This window comes from Elephas maximus, chromosome 4 (assembly GCF_024166365.1).
Source record: "Elephas maximus indicus isolate mEleMax1 chromosome 4, mEleMax1 primary haplotype, whole genome shotgun sequence".
In the NCBI taxonomy this organism is placed as follows: Eukaryota; Metazoa; Chordata; class Mammalia; order Proboscidea; family Elephantidae; genus Elephas; species Elephas maximus.
The window spans coordinates 98,229,126-98,253,351 of NC_064822.1; the positions used below are offsets into that span (position 1 = coordinate 98,229,126).

At 39.9% G+C, this 24,226-nt stretch overlaps 1 protein-coding gene across 1 annotated transcript in view; it reads right to left on the reverse strand.

Moving 5' to 3' along the window:
• The window catches only part of ADAMTS20 (ADAM metallopeptidase with thrombospondin type 1 motif 20), a 212,744-nt gene extending 190,284 nt beyond the window's left edge, over positions 1 to 22,460 (reverse strand). The window contains exons 1-3 of the mRNA XM_049882873.1: positions 22,080 to 22,460; positions 21,152 to 21,513; positions 3,376 to 3,538 (exon numbers count right to left, since the gene is read on the reverse strand). Of these exons, the coding sequence (XP_049738830.1) occupies positions 3,376 to 3,538; positions 21,152 to 21,513; positions 22,080 to 22,170 (616 nt within the window). The 5' untranslated portion in view covers positions 22,171 to 22,460. The remainder of the gene's footprint in view (positions 1 to 3,375; positions 3,539 to 21,151; positions 21,514 to 22,079) is intronic.
• Positions 22,461 to 24,226: the final 1,766 nt, after the last annotated feature.

Here is a 24,226-nt window from a genome sequence, read left to right on the forward strand (position 1 = left end):
ATAAACTAATCAATCCCCTTGTAGACCATAAGTTACTCAGTTTGCATAGCCCCAGCCAATCATTTTGTGAGAGTTACAAGACCACAGCTAGAAGGACCATATAAAAGTGATCCATTGCACAACACACATCAAAACTTTGTGACTACAAATACTACTCCCTTCTGTCTATAGGCCTTTATCCCCGCCCTCCCCCCACCTTGAAGATGTGTACATACTCTTCATAAGGGAGGTTAGATGATTTAAATGCCACCTCCCTGGTGAAGCCAGGAAGACAGTCTGTTGCTCTGGCCCTTAAGCTGCATACCACACTGCTCCTAATAGTGTTAGAGTACTCTCTGCTCAGTTTTGTGTTTCTGTTTTCATGTTCTTTTACATCCATTGGGCTTTGAAAACCTAAACAAACAGACTCAAAGCTTACCTAATACAATCCTATACACTCTCTAGGGACTCAAAGAATTTAAGACTGAAAAAAGCTCTAAAAAATTAGGAAAAGTACAGAAATGTTAAAGCTGGCCAACATCATCCTAAAATGTTTTCAAAGACAGTTTATTTTCACTCGCATCAAATCCCGTTTTATTGTTCTGCTAACGTCCTATGCTCCTGCCCCATGACACTGAGATGAGAGGGGCAGGTGAGCAATGGAAGAAACGGAGCAGGCTCACCAGTCTCCCGAGGAATGCAGACCAGTTGTCATCTGCCTTGGAATAAAACCAACAGCAGAGCTACACTTAACAGAAGTCAGGGATGTTTTTCATTCTTGAATCTTTTCATGGTTTTTCTTCCCTTGGGTTTCATTTTGTTTCGTTTTGGTGGTGGTGTGGGTGGGTTGTTTGGTGCCTGCTCATTTTGTGGACTTTTTGTTCCCTTGTTTAGCCATTTCCACTGGATTTTACTAAGAAGATAACTGGTATCTATCTGAGATCCTGGCATTCACAACTGCTAGGTTTAGCTACCAAATTTAATTTGTATGGCCCCCGAAGCACAGGGTAAAAGCTCACTTCACAAATAATTTAATTCATTATGAAGTGCAACATTTTAGGGTCATAATGAATTAAAACCATCAATAAACATATTGGGGGGAAAATCACTTCTCCTTTTCCATTTAATAATTCTGGTTCATGTGTTAATCTTTAGGCCCATCTATATAGAGGGTTACCTTGCAGGTTCATCCTTTAGTACATAAAATATGAATTTTTTAAGTATTTCCGAACAATGTGATAATTGAGAGAGAAAGCTTTAGATATCTCTTTACTAATTACATTCATAACTCCCCACTTTTACTAACAAAACAATGAATTAACAGCTAATTATTTTGGTCATTAATTGATAGCCTTTATCATTGATTAAAAATGTGTATGTTAATCATACCTAAAAATGGAGGTAATTTAAGATTGAAAAGAAGGGTGGATAAACATTTTAGTGGATAAATGTTGTAGAAAGAAAGCTTATTGAGATTTAAAGAAAATTACACCCCATAGCTTTCTATTTGCTTTTTATTTGTAGTTTTTATAATAAATCTTTTAGTTTTTTTTTTTAAACAAAAGAGCCCATTTTTTCTTGAACCATTTTCTTGCTGATAATGAACACTGATTGTGAATGCAAAACCCTGCATATCATTATCTGAAGCATTTCTGCATTCAGAATGTCTAGTTGGTGGTTTTCTTCTTAAAGAAGCTAAACAGTTCATTAAACAAGCTGCTTCTGAATGGTACATCAGAGCAAGCATAAGCTGCCTTCTGTAGAAACTCTATTGTGGAGCTGTACCCATTTGTGTTTTCTTTGAAGCCATAAAAATGAAACCCTTATGCTCATATTAAAAGCATAAGAAAGGCATCTATTATGTCAATAGATTTAAAACACGGCCTTAGACACAGTGAGAACCACTCCAAAATGGCACTCTTATAATAGCAAAGGTTAAGAAGTGCATTCCCAGGCGGAACCTTCAAAGGCCTACATATCATTATATCCCAAAACAGATGGCATCACAGTGTTTGGAACCATAGTTTATGGACACCTACAATCTCAAATAAATCCTTTCTAATCCCACTCTTGTCTAGGCTTTGTACTTTGATGGTAACCACAGGTGCCTTTTCTCCACCATGTCGTCGTATGTCATCACAAACAGTGAAGGTGCGTGCACCTACACGGACACTACTCTTAACAAACACAACTTTTATTCAATATACAAGTAAATTATTTTACCGGCAACAGATTTATAGACTTTATAGAAATCTACGATTTCTAGATTCTCACCTACTATAAATCTTCAGCAGTCTGAATGTTATAAGAAAAACAGGATGAGGAAAATACACTTCTCTCATATACCGTTGGAAGTATAAATTGATAAAAGCCACTGTGTAACTCTCACACACAGACACCAGGAGTCTGGGACAAGGACATTCACAGCAGCATTGTTTACAACAGTGAAAAACCTCAAAGCCCTCAAAAGCTCATCCACAGGGTAACAGCTCTGTGAACTGTGATATGCTCAGACAACGGAATACAGCGCAGCAATGACAATGAAAGCACTGCCGCTACACGCGCCAACACAGATGAATCTCAGAAATAACACGGACAGAAAAGGGCAAGTCCCAGAAAAACACATACAATACGTGTCCATTTATATAAAGTTAAAAGCATGCAAAATTGAGCATTTTGTTATTGTTATTTACGGATGGATATTATTACTTAGGTATATGCACACATAACACGCACCTTCAAGATACTTAAATTAGTAAAATCATTTTAAAAAGCGAAAAAATGAGAAGGAAAACACAAAACTTCAAGACGCTAGGACCAGGCAGAGACACAAAGAGGGCTCAAGGTTACTGTTTGAGTCTTAATAACTATGTTCAATTTCTTAACCTGGGTTTTGAACACATTAGGGTTCATTTTATATTATTCTTTATGTCACACTTATGTATGTAAATACATTAATTGATCAAAAGGATTATTTTAAATACTTATATTCCTCAAAACAAATTAAAACTATTACTTCTTTGTTAAAATATTTTGAAGTATCTAATACACTTATTACCAAATGTCTAGGTTCAGTTTTTTTATCATTATCTAAAACTCTGCTGAGAAAAAGCAAATTATACTAGTGTGAGTAAAAGGATAAAGTGAAAATGTTCTATGGCGATTTGTTAATGAATTTTCACACACTGAATTCTATTTTCTATTTAAATTTAGTCAACTACAACAAAATTGCCTGCAGATACTAGATAATTTCTAATGGGTCCTTACAGGTCAAAAAAAATTAGTTTTAAAATATCGTTATACTTATTTAAGAAAATATATAAATTGTAAGTTTATCTATAAAAATATTCAGATAGAATAATTTAATTGAGAAAAGTTTTGTTTTACAGAAGGTACCTGAAACCTCACAAGGACTGTGAGACTGCAGAAAACGGCTCCTCTTTAATTCCTGCCTGTATATCAGATGTGGCTTGTTGTGATCGTCTTCATGTTCACTCCCATCTGCCTTCATTATAGGTTCTAGGAAATATTCACCATCGTGTGCTTTAAATGTTCCCATCTGAAAATAAGGAAAATAGAAATTAACTTTTTTAAGAACAGTCACTAAGAAGAAATGGCAATTTGTGCCACTGGTTAAAATGAGCACACAGAAACACAACAGCCGGCTGTCTTTCATTAAATGTCATCAACTAAACATACTTTTTTCTTTCTACAGCTTGCTTTTTTCCTCTCCACTCTCATGCATAAAGTCATGAAGACTGGATAGTATTCCCATAGGTAGAATTGAGATGACAGACATTCCAGGTAAAAAGAATAGCCTAGGCAAAAGATCAAAACAAAAAAAAAGCCTAGCACATTCATAATAATGCCCATTTCGTTTAGTCTATGTAAGGTAGCAGTGTGAGACAAGGCTTAAAATGTAGGCTGGGGTCAGGTAAAAAAGACCCTGAATGCCATGCTAGCAATTTAGAATTTATTTACTTAGCAGTGGCTCTCTGGAGAATTGTTAACAAAGACCTGTCTTCTGAACTAGAGCTACTTGACATCTCCAATTCTCATCCTTAACATGTCCAAAGCCAAACCCTTGATTTCCCTCCCAAAGTTTGCTGTTTCTGCGACACTCTCTATTTTAATAAATGGCAAAGTATCATTCGGGTTGCTCAGGCCAAAAAATTCTTAAAGAGAAATCAAGGATAGCTCTTTCTCTCACATCCCACATCTGCAAATCTTGATGGCTCAACCTTCAAAGTACAATCAAACTTTCACCACTACATCCATGATCTAATCTAACATTCTCTCTTTTCCGAACCAAAGTGATAGCCCTCTACAGTCTCCATAAAGGAGTCAGGATAATTACTTTAAAAGAAGTCTGAATCATGTTACTTCTCTGAAAAAAAAAAAAAAAAAAACTACAATGGCTTTCCATAGCACTAAAGGTAAAATCCAAAGTCTTTTCTTTATATTGGTATGCAATATTCTAGGCAATCTGCCCACCCCTTTCCAACATCCCTTGGCTCACTCTACAGCTCACTTCTGGCATTCTTTACTATTCTTCAAATGTGACCTATGAGATTGACAAAAGTCTAAAAGTTTTATAACACACTCCAAATGTGTGTCTGTGAAAACACAAGTACTCTCATGAATTGCTTTTGGGAAGATAAATGCAAAGCAATTTGACAATATCTAACACATAAATACACATTTTCCCTTTGACTAGCAATTTCCCATCCAAGAATTTATCCTACAGATACTATCCATTTGCACATGTGTGAAATAACACACATACAAAGTTATTAATTATAGCATTGTTTTTAATAGTAAAATATTAGAATAGATTCAAAAGTCCATGGATAGGATCTTCTTAAATAAACCATGGTACAGACATAAAATGGAGTATCATGGATCAACAAAAAGAGACTAAGGAAACGTTCTATGTATAGATACAGAAAGATTTCCAATACATTATTAAACCAAAATATAAAAGTTTAAAACAGGGTGTATAGTTCACTACCATTTGTGTAATAATGAGAGAAAAGCAAAAATAAATATTTATATTTGCTTGGTTGCTACTAAAGAGACTCTAGAAGGATTTATTAGAAATAGTGCAGGCGGAGGTGAGAAAAACGGGGTGGATGGAGGAAGGACTGATTATGGCATCCTTCTTATCTCAGGCACATCATACACACTGTTCCCTCTGCCTAAAATGGAGCTCTGGTTACGCAGCGGTTAAGACCTCTGGCTGCTAACCAAAAGGTCGGCAGTTCGAATCCACCAGCCACTCCCTGGAAACTCTATGGGGCAGTTCTACTCTGTCCTACATCGTTGCTATGAGACGGACTTGAAAGCAAAGGGTTTGGCTTTTTTGGTCTGCCTAAAATGTTCCCCCAAACTCCAATCCTCACCTCATATCCCTGACTCATCACTCTCTGGCTGACTGATGCCATCTCATCCTTCAAGTTTCAGCTTAAGTAGCAACTACCCAGAAAGTTCTTCCTTGATCAGATACCTATGTAATCACATCCCAACCCCAACTCCTCAAAATACATTACACTTGTTTGATTTCTTAAGAGCATTTATCATATGTTATATATTTGTTTACTATTTATAAATATCCTCCCCTACTAGACAGGAAGCTTCATAAAGGTGGAGACCTACCCCTGGATTTCCATTTCCTAATACAGTATCTGAGACATCACAAGCATGGGACACAGTAAATATTTGTTGAACCATGAAAGCTTAACATTTCCTACCCTTTGTAAGCTCAGCTTATGTTAAGCAGAGGTCAAATTTAAGTTTGGAAGCATAGGCTGGAGCTAGCATATGGAGACTCTTACATGCAGAAATGTTTAATCAGGGGAATCCACACACTTGGAAGAGAAAAAAAATTACACCCTTATTATCGCTAACCTCTAACTAAAATTTGGCATTTCCTTCCTTTGCAAACATAGGCAACAAATCCCGGTATATTACCAAAGGCAATGACAGATATTTTCATCACATAATGATGTTTGAGATGTTCCAAAATATTGTTCATGCTCATCAACACACAAAATTATGGTAGTTATTAGACCTGTCCTTAGATTTTATTATTTAACGGAATGATAAAGAAACATACATGTAATTATTTTTAATATTTTGATAATTTTATTTAATATAATTTGTTTACTTTTGCATTTTACTTTAGAGATTTTAAAACATTATTCTGAGGAGATATCCACTGGTGAATCATTAAAGGGTTGGAGCAGAAGCAGAAGAGGGAGGATAGTCAAAGCAATTACCTGTGAAAGATTAAACAATGTCATTGTACAGCTAAGAGAAGACTAGCTGCAGAGATCTGTAAGGAGATGGTTTTAGCCATGAAAGTACGAAATAAGAAGGGAGAGAAGTCTTCAGGTGGTTACCTGTAGGCCAAACCCAAAACCAAACCCACTGCCATCGAGTCGATTCCGACTCATAGCGACCCTACAGGACAGAGTAGAGCTGCCCCCTAGAGTTTCCAAGGAGCGCCTGGTGGATTTGAACTGCTGACCTTTTGGTTAGCAGCCGTAGCACTTAACCACTATGCCACCAGGGTTTCCTACCTGTAGGCAGGTGAGGAAAAATCATCAAAGCATTTATAATATTAATATCTTACTTGGATCTATACATCAGGCAACATTCTTACATATAACTCATTTCAACCTAACAATAACTCTTTGAGTAAGTAATATTATTATCTCCACTTTACAGATGAGACAAAGGAGGTTAAATAACTTTTGCCCAAGTCTGATACCTAGTGACAAGACCAAGATGAGAGCCCAAATAGCCTACTCTACAATTTGTGCCTTAAATCATTACACTGTACTAACAACAACAACAAAAAAAAAAACCAAACCCAGTACCATTGAGTCGATTCCAACTCAGAGAGACCCTAAAGGACAGAGCAGAACTGTTCCATAGAGTTTCCAAAGAGTGCCTGGTGGATTCGAACTGCTGACCCTTTGGTTAGCAGCCATAGCACTTAACCATCTATCATATACTAATTTTGGTATACTCTATAAAATGGCCAATAAATGTTTAATGAGCATCTACTATGTGCCAGGCACAGTTCTGGGTGCTAGAGATACAGAGATGAACATGATGACAAAATCCCTACCTTCAAATAATTTAAACTTCCATGGGAATAGACAGACAATAAATAAAAATGTAATATGTCAGGTAATAATAAATGCTATGAATAAAATAAAGTAGGGCGAGGGGACAGGAAATGACAGAGAATGTGAGGGTGGGTATGGCAAGAATTATGAGAAGGCAGCCATGGAAAATTCTGGGGGAATGGCATTCCAAAAGGAAGGAGCAGTGATTGAAAGGCGTTGTGACAGGAACAAACTTGTTAATTTCAAGTGACAGAGACAACAGTGAGGCTGGAGCTGTGCCAACAAGGAGAAATGCAGAAGAAGACAGGTCAGATACACAGGGGCCAATTGGACCAATTATGCTTGGCACTGAAAAGCAATCATCACATCTTAGAATACAAAAATATACATTTATCTACATATAACACTTGGCAATTTCTCACCTTGAAAAGGTGAAGAACCAACTCAGAAACGAATTACCACTACTATGATAAGCATAATTTTAGTGAATAAGACTTCATTTCCATTTCTTAATTACAAATATCTTAACATTAGAGACAATAACTTTGAAATTTCCGTTTTAAATGTGATTGTAAATAACATACAGGTTAAAGAACTGTTTTAACTGAATAATCACCTAAAGCTATTTAAATTGCTATGGCAATTGTTGTTATAAAGTTCTCTGTACACTCAATAATTACTAAAACAAAATCTCCTTAAACATAAAAATGCCTTTACCGCTTTTACAATTCCAACACCAATAACATTACCTGACACACAGCAGGCACTTAATACGTACCAGTAGAAATGAACAGAGTGAAATATCTAGGTTTTTTGTTGTTGTTGTTACCTTGTTTTTGTTTTTTTCCCACACTCCCTTTAATTATTCTTTTTTTTTTTTCCCACTAACATTCTTATAAGTTATGGTGGTTTGGGGACTTAATTGAGATACATTTACATATTAGTCTCTTTTCAATGCCAAAAAAAAAAAATATTTAGGCACTCTTGATCACATAGTGTGCCAATATGTTAGGATTACACATTTTTAATTGGTTTAAAAATTAATGAAATGCCATCAGATATACCGATTACAAAGCATTGAGATTATAGTCGATACAATAAAAAGCAAAGCTATAAATAGTAAAAATTCATCTATTTCTTAGATAGTTACCTAGTGGCCTATACATAGGAATCCATTTGACGGTAATGGGTTTGGTTTGGTTTGGTTTTTTGGTGTATATATATAGTGGAACATTGGTAGTGCAGTTGTTAACTGCTCAGCTGCTAGCCAAAAGGTTGGTAGTTCGAACCCACCAGCTGCTCTGCAGGAAAAAGATGTGGCAGTCTGCTTCTGTAAAGATTTACAGCCTCAGAAGCCCTATGGGGTAGTTCTACCCTGTTCTAAAGGGTCACTATGAATCAGAATCAACTCGATGGCAATGGGTTGGGTTTTGGGGGTTTTACACATATAGTGGCATATTTTGTTAATTCTGCCAGTGTGCATTCCCAGAAAACTAGATTCAACTATACATGTAAGAAGTAACAATGATAGCTTTTGCAACGTGAGTAAATGGATCCTGGAAAATCCTTTTCTGTTTTTTAAAAAAAGCATGCTGAAGAAGGGAAATGTGATAGTATCTTGGTGAAAGGGATACAAACAGACATGAGCCTGCCTGTGAATTAATAGTTAACTACCTGCACTCGCAAAACCATTTTGAATAATGTCACATTTATCCCGAACAATATTAAGGATATTTATACCTCTGGAATTTTTTTACACTCCTTTTGGCTCAAAATCTGAAGTACCTGGATTGTAATGTTCCAATAAAATTACACATGGACCCTACCTGTTCTTCCAGATAAGGAGCTAATACAGTACCACGAATCCATCCACACCTCCTTTTCTAGCCTGCTAAGAATACTGCCTTTAGATTCGAAAGGCCTTTTGTTAAACAAAATTTTTCATGTTTCCAAATACTAAATCAAGAATAAATGGCAAATCATTTATCCTCAGAGTGATTTCCCTGTGTTTATCAATAAAGGATTTAAAGTATTTTACTTCCATCAAGTTTTCTATAATCTACCTCACTGCCAGAAGTTTCTGTTCAAATAATAAAAATATTAGGACTTTTTGCCTAAGGGCTTCTAACAAGCACTTCAACTTTTTTTTTTTTAACTTGCAAAAGGAACCTGGTAAGGAATTGGAGAACTTAAAACAGGTGGCTCATAGAATTTTATTTAGATCATGCCGTATTTTTAGCAATCTGCATATCTGCAGATGGGCACTGCAATTTGATTCACCAGAAATGCCAATCAAATTCCAAACACTTTCTTTTGATGACATTAAAAGCAGCAAAACTAGTTTTCACTTGAGTGGGGGTTTCCTAATTGAAGCAATGATCTTCTATGTGCCCAACTGTTTTGAAAGGCAGTGAGTGTTTATACATTTGTTTCCAATTTATTCTCCTAGGTCAAAATTCTGATATGTTTAGAGGACTTTCATACAACTGTTTTTCGAAAGCATTCTTATTTCAGTGTTGTGGAATCCATTCATATATTTTCCCTAAATACATGGCATTCACATGTTGCTACAATCAGTAATGCTCCCAACTACTAATAAAATTGGATTTTCATTTAAGGACTAGATCACTCTTAGTCACTACCATAAAGACTGAAATATTTGGTTTTTCAATCTTTATTTATAAACCACACTAGAAGCAGTAGGATGATATGTGTAATAAGTTCTAGGTTTGGTTTTTCAATCTTTATTTATAAACCACACTAGAAGCAGTAGGATGATATGTGTAATAAGTTCATGGAACCTTGGATAAGTTACCTCATATCTCTGACCCTCCATTTCATCATCGGTAAAACAAAATAGAAACAATTCAACTTACCTAATTTCCTGAGAAAGGTAATGTGTAATAAAAATGTTCTAAGTAGGAGCTCAATAATTGTGTTAGATATTGAATATATTTTAAAATAGGATGAAAAATTCTCCCCTAAAAACACAGATGTTAGAACCACACTTTTCTACAATAGGCAGAGTATAAATGCTACATAATAAAAGACCACAAAGATTTACTCTGAAATTAACTTTTTTTAGGATACTCTGTTCAGCGCAAAACGGCATCTCTGCCTAACAGTTCCTCATTATAACATCACTCATCCAAAACCCAAAAACCAAAACCCACTGCATTTGAGTCGATTCCAACTCATAGCGTCGAGTAGAACTGCGCGACGGAGTTTCCAGGGAGTGCCTGGCAGATTCGAACTGCCAACCTCTTGGTCAGCAGCTGTAGCACTTAAACCACTACACCTAGAAAATAGTACACTTTACATAAACACACACTGAATGAATGAATGAATGGTATATGATACGAAGAACATACGAGAAGTGACTCTAGAAGCATAAAGCAGAAAATTCATTGTAAGATTTTTAAAAGATGAGCCTTTCTTCTCTCCTCTAGACACATTCTTTACCTTCCCCATTCTACAGGACGATCCCACATCTCCAGTATAAATGTGAGAAGAGACAGTAAAGAAGAAATAAGATGCTGATACTGCACCTAACAAGAGATTGATCTCTTATCAGAAAATAAAACTAGAACTCTGGACTCATCTGCCCAAGGTTTATGTAGCCAAAAGTCTCAGGTTCAAATAGTGTGTCATAGAAACATCAATGACAAAGAGCAAATTCTGTAATATTTCTCTGTCTTGTAGTCACTGAGGTGTTTTTGAAATGGTATAAACCCACTAAAAGTTGTGAGAACTGCTAAAGAAATGGCTTCACTCTTGTGGGGTTTGGATAGAGGGTCACAGAAGAGTCACTCCCAACCTTTCACTAAAATATCTGTAAAGACATAAAGCCTAGTCATTATAAAAAATCAAAAACCAAACCCATTGCCTTCGAGTAGATTCCAACTCATAGAGACCCTACAGGACAGTGCAGAACTTCCCCATACAGTTTCCAATGAACAGCTGGTAGATTCGAACTGCTGACATTCTGGCAAACAGCCGAGCTCTTTACCACTATGCCACCAGGGCTCTAACAATGAAAAATTTAAAACAGTAAGAAATCATTAAAAAATTATCTTGTACATGGAAGGGACTGGACAGTGGGTAGGAGAGAGATGCTGATGAAGAGTGAGCTATTTGTATCAGGTGGACACTTGAGACTGTGTTGGCATCTCCTGTCTGGAGGGGGGATGGGAGGATAGTGAAAGTTGGAAGCTGGCAAAATTGTCACGAAAGGAGAGACTGGAAGGGCTGACTCATTAGGGGGAAAGCAAGTGGGAGTATGGAGTAAGGTGTATACAAACTTATATGTGACAGTCTGCCTTGATTTGTAAACGTTTACTTGAAGCTCAATAAAAGTTAAAAAAAAAATTATCTTGTAGGTGTAGAATGAGACTATGTTCATGGTATACTGCCAAAATATTATTAAGCAATATTATTTAAAAACAAAGACAAAAGAAATACATATAATATCTAGAGTGACACATGCCATACATCTGCCAAACCATCTGTCATATCTGCAGCAAATGTTTTCCTAGTTTATTTTTTAATTTGTTTACAATTATTTGAACATATGATATTCTTCAATTAGTAGTTAGGCATACCTATCAATTTTTTCATTTGTTATGTCACCCTTTATTTTTCCCTACCTAGGGATTACAATGGAGCCCTCGTGACCCGTTGTTAAGCATTCAACTCCACCAGCTGCTCCTTGGAAACCCTACGGGGTGGTTCTACTCTGTCCTGTGGGGTCGCTATGAGTCAGAATCGACTCGATGGCAATGAGTTAGGTAGGGATTACAATATATACTAATTTTCTTCTATTTCTTTAATACGGCTTAAATTTTATTTGGCTTATCAGTAAAGTGAAAATCCATCATTTTGTTTTCCTTTTAGTAGATTCTTGGCATTCACAGATTTAACATAAATGCCTTTTAGCCTCTGGTAACTTTCACCAGAAACTGACTTTAAGCAATTATCAAAACTTGATCTGCCATCAGAAGCCAACTAAGTTTCTGAGGGATTTTATATTGCCAAAGAAACCACGAGCCTGGACTTAAAAAAGCCTATGACTGCCTTTGCTGTAAAACAATCTATAGACCCCCCACCCCAGAGCTACCCTAAGATTCCTAAGCTCCACAGAAAGCATCCTTCCCAGAATCCATTTTAGATGTGGCCATGGAGAAAGGTGAACAAAATTTTCCTAGAGAGTAGGACCAGGGGCCTTGGGGACCGATGGACCAAAGAGTCCCTCCCAGAACGGAGGCCCCTTCCAGAAGGGAGGTGATCAAGGAACTTCCCTCCTGTCAGGGCAGTGGGTTCCCACAATTCCTCCCCACCCCACCCCAAAAAAAACCCACTGCAGTTGAGTCGATCCAACTCATAGCAACCTATACAATAGAGAATTGCCACATAGGGTTTCCAAGGAGCGCCTGGTGGATTTGAACTGCCAACCTTCTGGTTACCAGCCGTAGCTTTTAACCACTACGCCACCCGGGTTTCCAATTCTTCCCCCAAACTGCTATAAATCAGTGACTACAACGTGTCCTCTTCTTTCTGTAGGAATTTTTTTAAATTGTAGTTTAGGTTAGGGTTGCAGTCATGCTGGTTTTACTGTATATGAGCTGGGAGTGGAGTGGATAATTTGTCTTTTTAATTCATAAGTTTCCAAACCACAAAGAGCCATATCTGGACTTTATGGAGAAAACTGTGCACAACCCAGAGATCCTGGCTTCAAGACGGCGTGGTGCCTAGCAGGGACTTCAGGTCATCCCCCTGCAGGCAAGATGAGTATGTTTGATGTGTCAGAAGAGGGAACAAAGGGATATTTGGTGAACAGAAGGGCAGCCTGTGGTGAAGACTGTTGGTGACCATGGATATTTATGTTCCTCTCCTCCTCTTGGGCATATCACTGCCCCTTCTTTCTGAGCCCTTTTGCATCCAGGAAACCCTGGTGGCGTACTGGTAAAGGGCTATGGCTGCTAACCAAAAAGGTCAGCAATTTGAAACTACCAGGCACTCCTTGGAAACTCAATGGGGCAGTTCTCTGTCCCATAGGGTTGCTATGAGTCAAAACAGACTTGACAAAAGTGGGTTTTTTTTTTGTTTTGCATCTAGGTAGGGCCATGCAACTAGTTCTCATCAATAGATGAGAGTGTACACAGAAGTGGTCTGTGTTACCACTGAGGTGGTCAAGAACCAAGATGCCTTCTCCATGCTGTGGCTATGGTAATAAATAATTGATCTAGTTCATGGACATATTTTATAATTAATAAAAACAAAACTGTCCCAATAGTGAGGACATTACTGTATCTTCAATACCTAACAGTAGGTGGTACATAATGACTGATGTTATTGCTGTCGTATGTCGAGTCGATTCCGACTCATAGCGACCCTATAGGACAGAGTAGAAATGCCCCATAGGGTTTCCGCAGAGTAGATCTGCTGTAATCTTTACAAAAGCAGACTGTCAGGGCTTTTCTCCCGCAGAACAGCTGCTGAGTTCAAACTGCCAATCTTTCGATTAGCAGCAAGGCACTTAATCACCCTGCTACCAGGACTCCTTAAATAGTTGATTAGTTGTATTTTTTTTTTTTTTTTTTAAAGAACAATCTCTTTCTCTGTGTCATGGATTGAATTATGTCCCCCCAAAAATGTGTGTATCAATTGGGCTGGGCCATGATTCCTGGTATTGTGTGATTTTCCTGTATGTTGTAAATCCTGCCTCTATGATGTTAATGAGGGAGGATGGGCGGCAGTTAGTGAGGCAGGACTCAATCTGCAAGATTGGATTTCATTTTGAGGCAATCTCTGAAAATATAAAAGAGAAGCAGCAGAGAGACAGAGGGACCTCATACCACCAAGAAAGAAGCACCAGGAGCAGAGTGCATCATTTGAACCCAGGGTTCCTGCACAGAGAAGCTCCTAGTCTGGGAGAAGATTGATGAGAAGGCCGACAGAGAGAGAAAAGCCTTCCCCTGGAGCTGAAGCCCTGAATTTGGACTTTTAGCCTACTTTACTGTGAGGAAATAAACCTCTCTTTGTTAAAGCCATCTATTGGTGGTGTTTCTGTTACAGCAGCATTAGATGAGCAAGATAGGATTTGGTACCGAGAGTGTGGGGGTACTGCTTTAACAGATACCTAAAATGAGGAAGTGGTTTTGAAACGGTGAGTGGATAGAAGACTCAGAAAGAAGTGAGGAGAACTGTTAACACCAAAGAAGGCTTAGATGGTAAGAAACAGCAGCAGAGGACCAGAGGTAGCAGCAGCAAACCAGCAGCAGCAGAACCAGGAAACCTGTGTCAGACAGCGCTAGGACAGAGCTGAGTGTGCAGGCAGCTTCCTGGCGGAGTGGGGTGCCTCCCGGGCACTTAGCAGTGGAGCTAGGCTTGCCGACCCATGGAGCAAGAGAGCTGAGTGCCTGTGCACAGGAGGCTTCCTGGCGGAATGGGGTGCCTCCAGGCACATATTGGTGGAGCTACAGAGCTTTGGAACTCTTGCCCCAGGAGGGCAGATGTGGGCGTGAGGCCTGAGAACTGAGAAGCCAAGAAACCAGGAAGCAGAAGCTAAAGAGACAAGGTACACAAGAAGCCAAGCTGCCTCAGTATCAAAACGTATGGCCGTGACCTCAGGCGTTTCAAAGGCTTATCTCCCAATTTACCCTACTTTGCAGCTGCACAGACCCAAAAGAAACTCTTTAATACCCATATATGTTTATTCATCCCTCAAAGTCCAGCTGGGACCAGCACAGGTCTCATAACCTTAAAGTTCACACATCACTTTGTATACACCTCTCTTGACAGCACTCATCAAATTGTATCTTTATTAAATGTTTGTGTGCCTGGCGTTGTTATGTGGTGGCCTGGAGAATGAGAGCATAACTGGCCGAGAATCCCAGCTGCTGCACTTTGAAATCCATCACAGTGTTTATGCCATACCCTAAAGTCAGTAACTGGGTGTGGTAGAATATGAGGACAGGCCCATTTTTAGGAGGCACAGGGCTCTTCTCCCAGCCAAGTTAGCTGGGAGGATTTGGCTGAACCTTGCTTAGACTGCCCAGCAGCCTAGGATGTTTCCACTCAACATTCTCTTCCTCTCTCCTTCACCTGTTTTAGACTTATATCACTCTCCCAGCTCTCTATTTTCTCTAACACAGGCAATTCCCCTAATGAAATCCTTGCATATTTAATCCCATCTTTAACACTACATACATTAGAATGTTAAAAATAGAAGCATAGGAAATTCAACATAATGTTGTTTGATTGAGAACTTGAATGAGTACATGGATAACTAAAAGAGGATCTTATGAGCTTTTCAACAAAAAAAATGCCTACAGAAATGTGTTATTGATTGAATTGTGTCCACCATAAATATTTTGAAGTCCTAACCCCTGGAACCTATTTAGAATGTAACCTTGTTTGGATATAGGTCTTTGAGGATATTGGCAGTTAACAAAAGGTCATGATAGAAGAGGGTGGATCCTAATCCAATATAAGTGGTGTCCTTATAAAAGAAACACAAGAGATACACAGAGGAAAGACAGTCATGTGACCATGGAGGCAGATACTAGAGCTGCAAGGCAAGGATCACCAGCCATGTCCAGATTTTCCCTCAAGCCTCAGAAGGAATATACATAGCCAACACTCTGATTTTGGACTCCTGGTCGTCAGAACTGCGAGACACTAAATTTCTGTTCTTAGATGTTGCCCAGTTTGTGGTACTTTGTTACAGCAGCCTCAGGAAGCTAATACAGAATATCATATGTAATGATCTGGGATATATATTAGTTCTGGGAACACGGGCAATTTAGAAAATAGTAAAACTAAAAATTTATTAGGATAAAGAAAAACCAGTAAAGACACTAACGACATTTTCCATACTTTTATTTCCTGTCTGAACAAGAAGTTACTACAGCAACCTAATAATCAGTCGCCAGAGAGCATTAGTGCCTGACATGCTGCAGAATGGTTCATACGAGAAACTTCATGGCTACTGCATGCTACTGCTTGAGAATACTAGATAAGCCAGATGCAACGTCTGGTTTTATGACAACTGGAAACTGTTTCCTTCAACCAAAAAGAATGCATTGCCTCAAATCCCACCAAAAAATAGTTAAGGCAACTATCTGGGAGGTTGGATTAGTCCCTGAGGGTCTTTGGAAGAAGGGAACCCACCCGGTAACCTGAGAAGAGGGTTCCGAGAGGTACAGTGGGTTGTAAAGAACAGCCTATTTAAAATTTATACACACCATCCTGACAACTATACGCCAATGATTTTCCAACTTACTATATACTGATCTCTCCTTTGACAAGAGTATTTATCAACATCGTTGTTAGGTGCCTTCTTCCTCCTATGTCTTAGTCTAGAAGCTCAGGTGAAACCTGTCTACCATGATGATCCTGCTGATATTTGAATACCAGTGGCAGAGCTTCCAGCATCACAGCAACATGCAAGACCCGCAGTACAACAAACTGACAGACTCGTGGGGGTTATCAACATTATGAGAAGATAATATGAATGCAAAAAAAGAAGTTTAGACTTGAACATAGAGATATTATGGCTGATAAATATAAATTCTGTGGCAGCTCATCAATGGATTAAAAAAAGAGTTTGATTAGCCATTATTTATAGTTAATTTCATGATTCAGCTCCATTTTCACATCTACTATAGATTTTGGAAACGTATAAGTAAATACTGACAAATGTTTGAATCGTGTGATACATAAATACTTATACCTATGGGGAAAAAAATTAGAAAAGCAAGATTCATAAACATGTTAAACAAAGAAAATTTCTGGCAGCACTCTTAGACCCTTCTGGTTCTTCAGCTCAAAACAATTTGGAAGAAAACTAAACAATACTAGTCATGGTTCAGTGATTTAGTGGAGGCGAAAAACATGTAAAGACCAAGACTTCTAAAAGTAGAAAAAACTAACATTAGAAATGAAAAGAAAATATTGGTTCACATGCTTTGGGTTAATCTAAATGAAACTCATAAATACGCTGGGGTGTCAGTTTTAACAAATGGTTGCACAGTGATAATACAGAATTAAAAAAATATATATTAATCTGATTTGTTTTTCATTCCTTTCCTTTAAAAGTCACATTCCCCACTATCCACCAAAGAGTGAAAGGGTAAATGCTACCTGAAGTGGGAAGATGGGAGAGGAACAGACCAACTAAATGAGATGTGAAAGGGAAACTCAGTGGACCCCGGAGAGAAAAGGGAGATGGAGGCAAGGCAAGCAGATGGTAAGACGTGTATGCACTAACTTCTCTACTGGGATTAAAATCCTGGGAAGAGAAAGCATATTACATTGTGTATGGGGACTGTCAAGAGAAGTGCCTTAGCCTGCTGCCTATATGGGACTCTCAGACAGGATTCACTAAAAGGTTTCCCCCCATACTCCAAAATTAGAGGTGTGGCAGGGTTTGGCAAAGAGGAACCGAATCCTCCTTGTCTCCCAAATGTCATGGCAAGTTTCAAGTCCTTAGAGGTGTCCGGAAGATTCCCAATAGTACCACCACACCATTTATGGGGGGGGCGGGGGTGTTGCCGCAGAAGCAAAGTGACCCTGTATCCAAGGTCTATACAGTGCATCAGCTAGATAAGAAACCAAATGGTGTTACAGCAAGAATTCAAGGATATGCAGTACCAGTGAGATCCCAAGAGGGGATGAGTCAACACGTAGGACCAATAAGCCCTGACTGAGCAAGGAGAAGGAAGACCAAAAGTTATCAAGCCCAGAATTCAGTTGCTGGTTTGGTAAAGGTGTAAACAGACTCTGGCACAAAGAACATCACCAGAGCCTAGAAAAGATGGGGGAAAGTACAATTTCCTTACCCTCTTCCAATAATACAAAAAACTCAGAACAATTTATGACCCTTTACATGGTCAACTTTTATCAATGGTCAATGTGTGCCTGAATTCAGAAATGTCTGAGACCATACATGGAGGAGAACAGCAGGAAATCATAAGAGTCTTTCAATATATTCAGGAAAAGCATTTGATAAAATATAACATTAATTCATGATTAACAGCAAAACTAAAGCAAAACAAAAATCTACTAGAAGAACTAAGCTGGGAAAATGAAAAAAAAAAGTCTTAAAAAAGGAGAAAAAAAAAAAACTACTAGAAATAGAAGGAAACTTCTCTCAACGCTGACTCCAAATAACCTTCCGTAAACATCAACCTTGGTGTTTAATGTACTGACAGATGTCAAAGTCAGATCACCACAGTCACATACACAAGGTTACAAAGATAAGTCTGCAGGCAGGTAGGAGCCGAGCTAGAAGACTGGCATCATTGACTTTGAGTCAGTGTTGATCTGCGAATAACTCAGATGGCCCAGGCTCTGGCTACCACAATTTTATCTAGATTTAAAGACTATAGGCTGATCTGAGAATAAAAAGAAGAATCTGAGCTAATGACAAATGGATTCTAAAACCTACCAGAGGTTTTGCTATTTGATAAAACAATTGATCTAAAGAAAGCTAATGTTAGAGTCAGGGATAGAAATAAAATATGCCATAATAAATATGCAGCTCATATGTTTGTTTTTGAGCTAACATCAAATTTAAAAATCAAGGAAGTGTCACTAACCTCATTAGTAATTTTGATTTACAATAGGTCACGACGGCACTACAGAAAAAAAAATTTAGCTCTTTTAGTTATTTGCTATATTGCCAGAAAATTTCCATTTCTACAATGATTGATGTCCTCAACCATGAGAACAAGTAAGATAAAACTGAGTTACATAGGTATGAAAATTAATTTTTAATTCTTAAATCAAATGAATAAATTCTGATAATATTAGTAAGTCTATCAAAAGCAAAGTACATAAATAAATGATAATACATGGTGATAACTTATGCAACTGTACTGAAGTTGATTGTGACAGAAAAAGATGAACTTCCATTATGATTCAAAAACACCTTCAACGGTTTTCTGAATTCTAAAAGTACTGAATTTGAACGACGACATTATAAATCGACATAAGCAGAAACGTCACTCTAATAATGCTTCCCATCTGGAATGTTTTTTCATGCCATAAAATACTAAATACTAAATCAAGAATACATACTGACCATGACAAATTTGTGGTAGTAAATCTGGGATTTGCTAGACAAACTAAACACTATTTTAAAAGGGTCTAGAATTTTTTTTCCTTTGATGCATAGGTGACTGTGTAAATATTAGAGTGTGCTTCTGCCATTCTGACGTTGCATTTTCATTTATCCACAGCAGAAAGGAAGGAAATTGTTCAGGCATTTCATGTAAATACAGCTAAAGATAACAGCATGAAAAAGAGCAAAGAGAGTTTCCACTACTCACACCCAGGAAGACTTCTTAAATCAAATAACCTAAGAGGATGTATTACATTTGGCCAGGAGAGAACTGTTAATCAACTTTTTACTTAATAAAAGAATAGTGATAATGTTTTGAAAATATCTCTGAACATTCTTAAAGGTACTTTATTATTATTATTATTTGCACAACAAAATTTACAACACTTGGGAAGAATGCGGGAAACCTGTAACCAAACTTCTAGTCCTTGTTTCTTATTGAAGATACATTTATCAGGAGTTTCTGATTAAGCAAGCTAATATCTGGTTGTTTAAAACCAATGTTCCTAATCTGGGGTTCCAGGAATGTGGATGGGGAAGAGTTACATCTTCAGTTTCACTAACCTCCAACTGATATTTATCATTGCTTTCAATTGTGAACGCAAGCGAAACCGCAGACATTGTGACTTTGTTATCCATAAGAGAATATTTTCATAACACACCAGAGTTGATGTAGCTATCTGGACTGTTTATACTCATCGTCCCCATAATCACCCCTACAAAAGTATGGTCATAGATGGACTGGTCAGTAGATCTTATTATTTAATGCGTTTATTATTTAATGAATTAATTTGTGAGAGTATTATATCACAAGTTGGGTTTTATAATATTTCGATTACTGGTTTTATTTAATTGGTTTCCTTTATAGTTACTTTACACATTTAAAATTATTATGCTTAGAAGAGGTCCTGGGTTTCACCAAAATACTGAAGAAGTTCATGGCAAAGAAATGGTTAAGACTGCTTTAGAGAAACAAATGAAACACATACCAAGAAAAAAACACCCAAACCCACTGCCCTTGAGTAGGTTCTGACTCATAGCGACCTTATAGGACAGAGTAGAACTGCCCCCACAGTTTCCAAGAAGCGCCTGGCGGATTCGAACTGTGGACCTCTTGGTTAGCAGCCATAGCACTTAACCACTGCGCCACCAGGGTTTCCTTGAAACACACACAGAGAGCTCAAAATTTTATTTCCTTTCCTCTCTCTCCTCAGTGAACTTTCCACAAAATCTCTTACTCTTGTTACTCTAATGATTATTTTTCATTTCCTGGAATCCAGGTCTCTGTAGATAGACTTTACATTTTTAAGTGCAAGGCATTTTAAACAGGCAGGTTCAACCTCTTCCCTAATTCAGAGATTAATGGCCATCCCCATACTATAACAAAAGAAACATTTCTTTTGTTTATCAAACCTTTTCTTCCAGCGGAGGGCCCTTTTCACTTTTGCACTTTATTTGTATTTGTTCTATTTTTCTTCTCTCACTCTAAATTCAAAGAACAAATTTAAGTGAATTATGGTGCAGAGCTGAGAGGGGTCTGCCTTCAATAGGAGGTCACGAATGGGTCTGTCAGAGTGAAGTACTTTGCCTTCCTGGTGGAAATCACATTCCACTTGTAGCAGAGGCCCCAAAGGCCCTCCCTGACTCACCAGGCCAGCATCTGAGACTTTCAAGAAAGATTTCTCTTTCAGCTTTGCACTGAGGGGTAGATAGTGCCAAGCAGGCAAAGGCATGCTGATGAGCCTCACTTTAAACACTCTCCTGGCTGCAGGAAAGAGTGACCTCTGGATTGGATATGCCTGGGTTTAAGTCCCTCTGGTGGCCCACCATGAATCCCTGTGTCACCAACAAACCAAAGGAACCCGCTATCCACGCAGCCCGACTGGGTCGCCAAGGGAGCCAAGCAGCTTACCAGGCCTCCACAGAGGCTGAAGACTGCCGTGTGATCCTGCTGCGAGTTGACCTGGCCGCGGTAAAAGCAGTGGCGCAGGTCTGGGGGCGCCGCGCTGCGCTCCTCTGCCCCGCGCGCGGGGGTTCCCAAGTGCACCACCGTGTAGCCCCCGGCCAGGAAGGCCGCGTCGGCGCTCAGGTTCAGCTGGAAGAGTTGCCCATAGGCGCTGATGCGGTAGTGGGTCCTGTAGGGCGTGAGCTCTAGCGCCTCCGAGCTGCGCTTTCTCCGGCTGAAGTGGTGGCTCTGAGGGAACACTTCTCCGAACTCATTGACCCGAGCAGGGGTCACCACTTCGTAGGAGGCCAGTGACCTCACCAAGGCTTCTGCAATCACAGTGATAGGGCCATTTAGCCCCCAACCGTTCCCACCTCCCCAGTGCCATACTTCATCAACCAAACGTCTTTGCCATCCTGGGTTTCGGTACCCAAGGGCACGACGAAAGCACACATGCTGATTGGCACGCGCGCGTCCGTATACACACGCACACACTCACACGCGGACTGTGCATGTTCTGCTTTCCCACACCCCGATCTTGCTTCCCCCTTGCAAAGACCCTGCCACTCACCGTCTTGAGAAGCCCACCACTTTCCCTAGTCCCTCTTCGAGTCCCAGCCTCCGCCAATTCGTGCCGTCGGGCGCACGCGCCACCCTGCCCTACGCGTCCCCGTCGCGTGGCCGGGGCAGTGAGATGCGTCCTCCGCACGCGGGATTCCTCGAAACCCAGCGCAGCCGTGACCTCTCGAGATGCTTTGGGCTGGCTGATCCTGGTGTCTCGAAAGCAGCGATAAGGTTCCCCCAACGAACTGAGCGGCTCACACCCTCCTTCCGTATCTCCACTCCCGCCCCGCGCCTCTACCTCGCCGCTCAAGGCGCCCCGTGATGACCTTACCTTGCCTTGGGTGAAAGTGAACCTCCCAAGATCTGGTGATGAAGAGCGAGAGCTGGTAGAGCAGCCCCGTCAGCCACTTGGCCACACGCATGGTTCCACCCGACCAGGGAGGCCAACCGGAGCCGCCTGCCGCCCAGCCGGCTTCCCCCCCGCTCCGCAGCCTCTCCTCCTTCTCGCCCGCGGGTCTCCGCGCCGGCCGCCGCGGCGCCTCAGCAGCCTCCGGAGCAGCAGCCCCGGCCCCGGGCCGGCCCGTCTCGCCACACCACCAGTCTCTGCTCCCTGAGCCGCTGCTTCATCGCACTGCAGCCCCGCAGCCCCTTGCTCGTTCTCGGCAGCCTCGCTCCCCTTCCTGCGCCCGCACCGCCCTCAAGAACCTCTCCTTGGTCCAGCTCAGCGCGAGAAAGCCACCCGACCCAGCAGGAACAGTGCCAATATAGCCACCCCCGGCAGGGCGAGCGCTGGGGAGAGCCCGCCCCTAGGGGCCGGCCCGGCCAATCAGGTGGAGACGCGGTCTGGACTCGCCCCCCCGCGCGCAGTCTCCCCCGCCGCACGCGAAATGAGGTCCCCGCGGGTTGCTACTCTGGGCGCGCCAAGTTGTGTGTATCCCTAAGGCTGGTCTTAACACCAGCCCAGTACGTATAAAACCCAAGGTTGATTCAGCTGCGATGCCGAGGTCTAGGTAGGTGAGAGGTGCTTGAGGTTACAATGCAATGACAATCATCAGATCCAAAGGTTGTTATTTAAGTTTCATGGTAATTTAAGGTTTTTTTTTCAGAGCAGATAAAATTAGTGACAAGGGGAGGTTCTCGTGGCAAAGGAATATTTACCGTGATGCTAATGAAGCCTAATCACCACGCCTCTCAGTTGCGAGGAAGAGCCTCTGTGTGTACTGGGAGTTGCTGGGAGTGGACTAGTGTTTTAAGTGGGGAGTGGGAGCTGAGGGTGGAATAAGCAAGCACTTCTGGATTAGCATTTCTGGCAATGCCTAAACAAATTCAAGATTTCTAGGACCTGAATCTCCAAAAGCTTCAGTAACTTTTTGTGTTTTATTTTCTCCTTCTAAATATACGTTTTTGTACTTATTTTGAACACCAGAAACCAAACCAGTTGCCTTGGAGTTGGTTTCGATTCATGGCGGCCTCCTGTGTGTCTATAGGATTTTCATAGCTGTGACCTTTCAAAAGCAGGCCTTCTGAGGCACCTCCGGGTAGGCTCTAAGCACCAACTTTTCAGTTAGTAGCCTCACTTAACCCTTCACACCACCAAGGAACTCCCTAATTTTGTATAAAAGGTCCCCAAAATTATATAAACATCAAGAGCCACAAAACTTGAATCTTTCTCAGCCTGTGGGACATTACTTTTATGAGACTTTTTGTTCATAGTTTCACAGTATTCATATGTTCTCCCTTCATAAAATCCAAATGACCCCTGTATCCACAGTTATCCTACTCAATAATTATTGCAGCTGAGAGCCAGTTGTGTCACCTGGTGTCTTTTAAATTGGATAAACTTTGGCAGCATCAGAAATTAACTTTTCAATACTGTTTTCTCATTTCTCAAATCCACCTGTGTGATTTGGTGGGTCCATAATTACTTCTCTCAATAACCAGTAAGAAAACAGAAGGAGAGGGAGTGGTCAGATTGCTTTGAAATGCAACCAACAAAGAGGATATATATGAGAGAAAAAGTAAAGGATTGTATGGGTAAATCTTCACAAACACGAAGGAATACATTTTAAATTTAGCTCTTGGGTGGCTTTCCTCCTGTGAGCCTTCAACAATGGATATTCTGTTTTCTTTGAATTGACTCCTAATGGCGTGCTTCTTCACTTTTACATCATACACTTGGCCCATCTGTTGTTCGCTATGAGGAACAACCTTGTTCAACAAGGGAGAGTTTAATCTTATATGTCCCGAGGAAATTACCCAGCTTGGTGATGATAATTCTTCCACAATCACACTCTTTCTTTTGTACCCCTTCCTCACAATTGTCATTTCATTCATCAGATAATTTGACTCCTGGGTTATTGTTATTGTTTTTGTTTTTCCCCTAAGTTAGGCATATTATTACTTACTCTAAACAGAAACAAAAATGGACTCTACCCACACCTTTGAGTTTAGTGGTTACCTTCAGTACATGATAGTTAA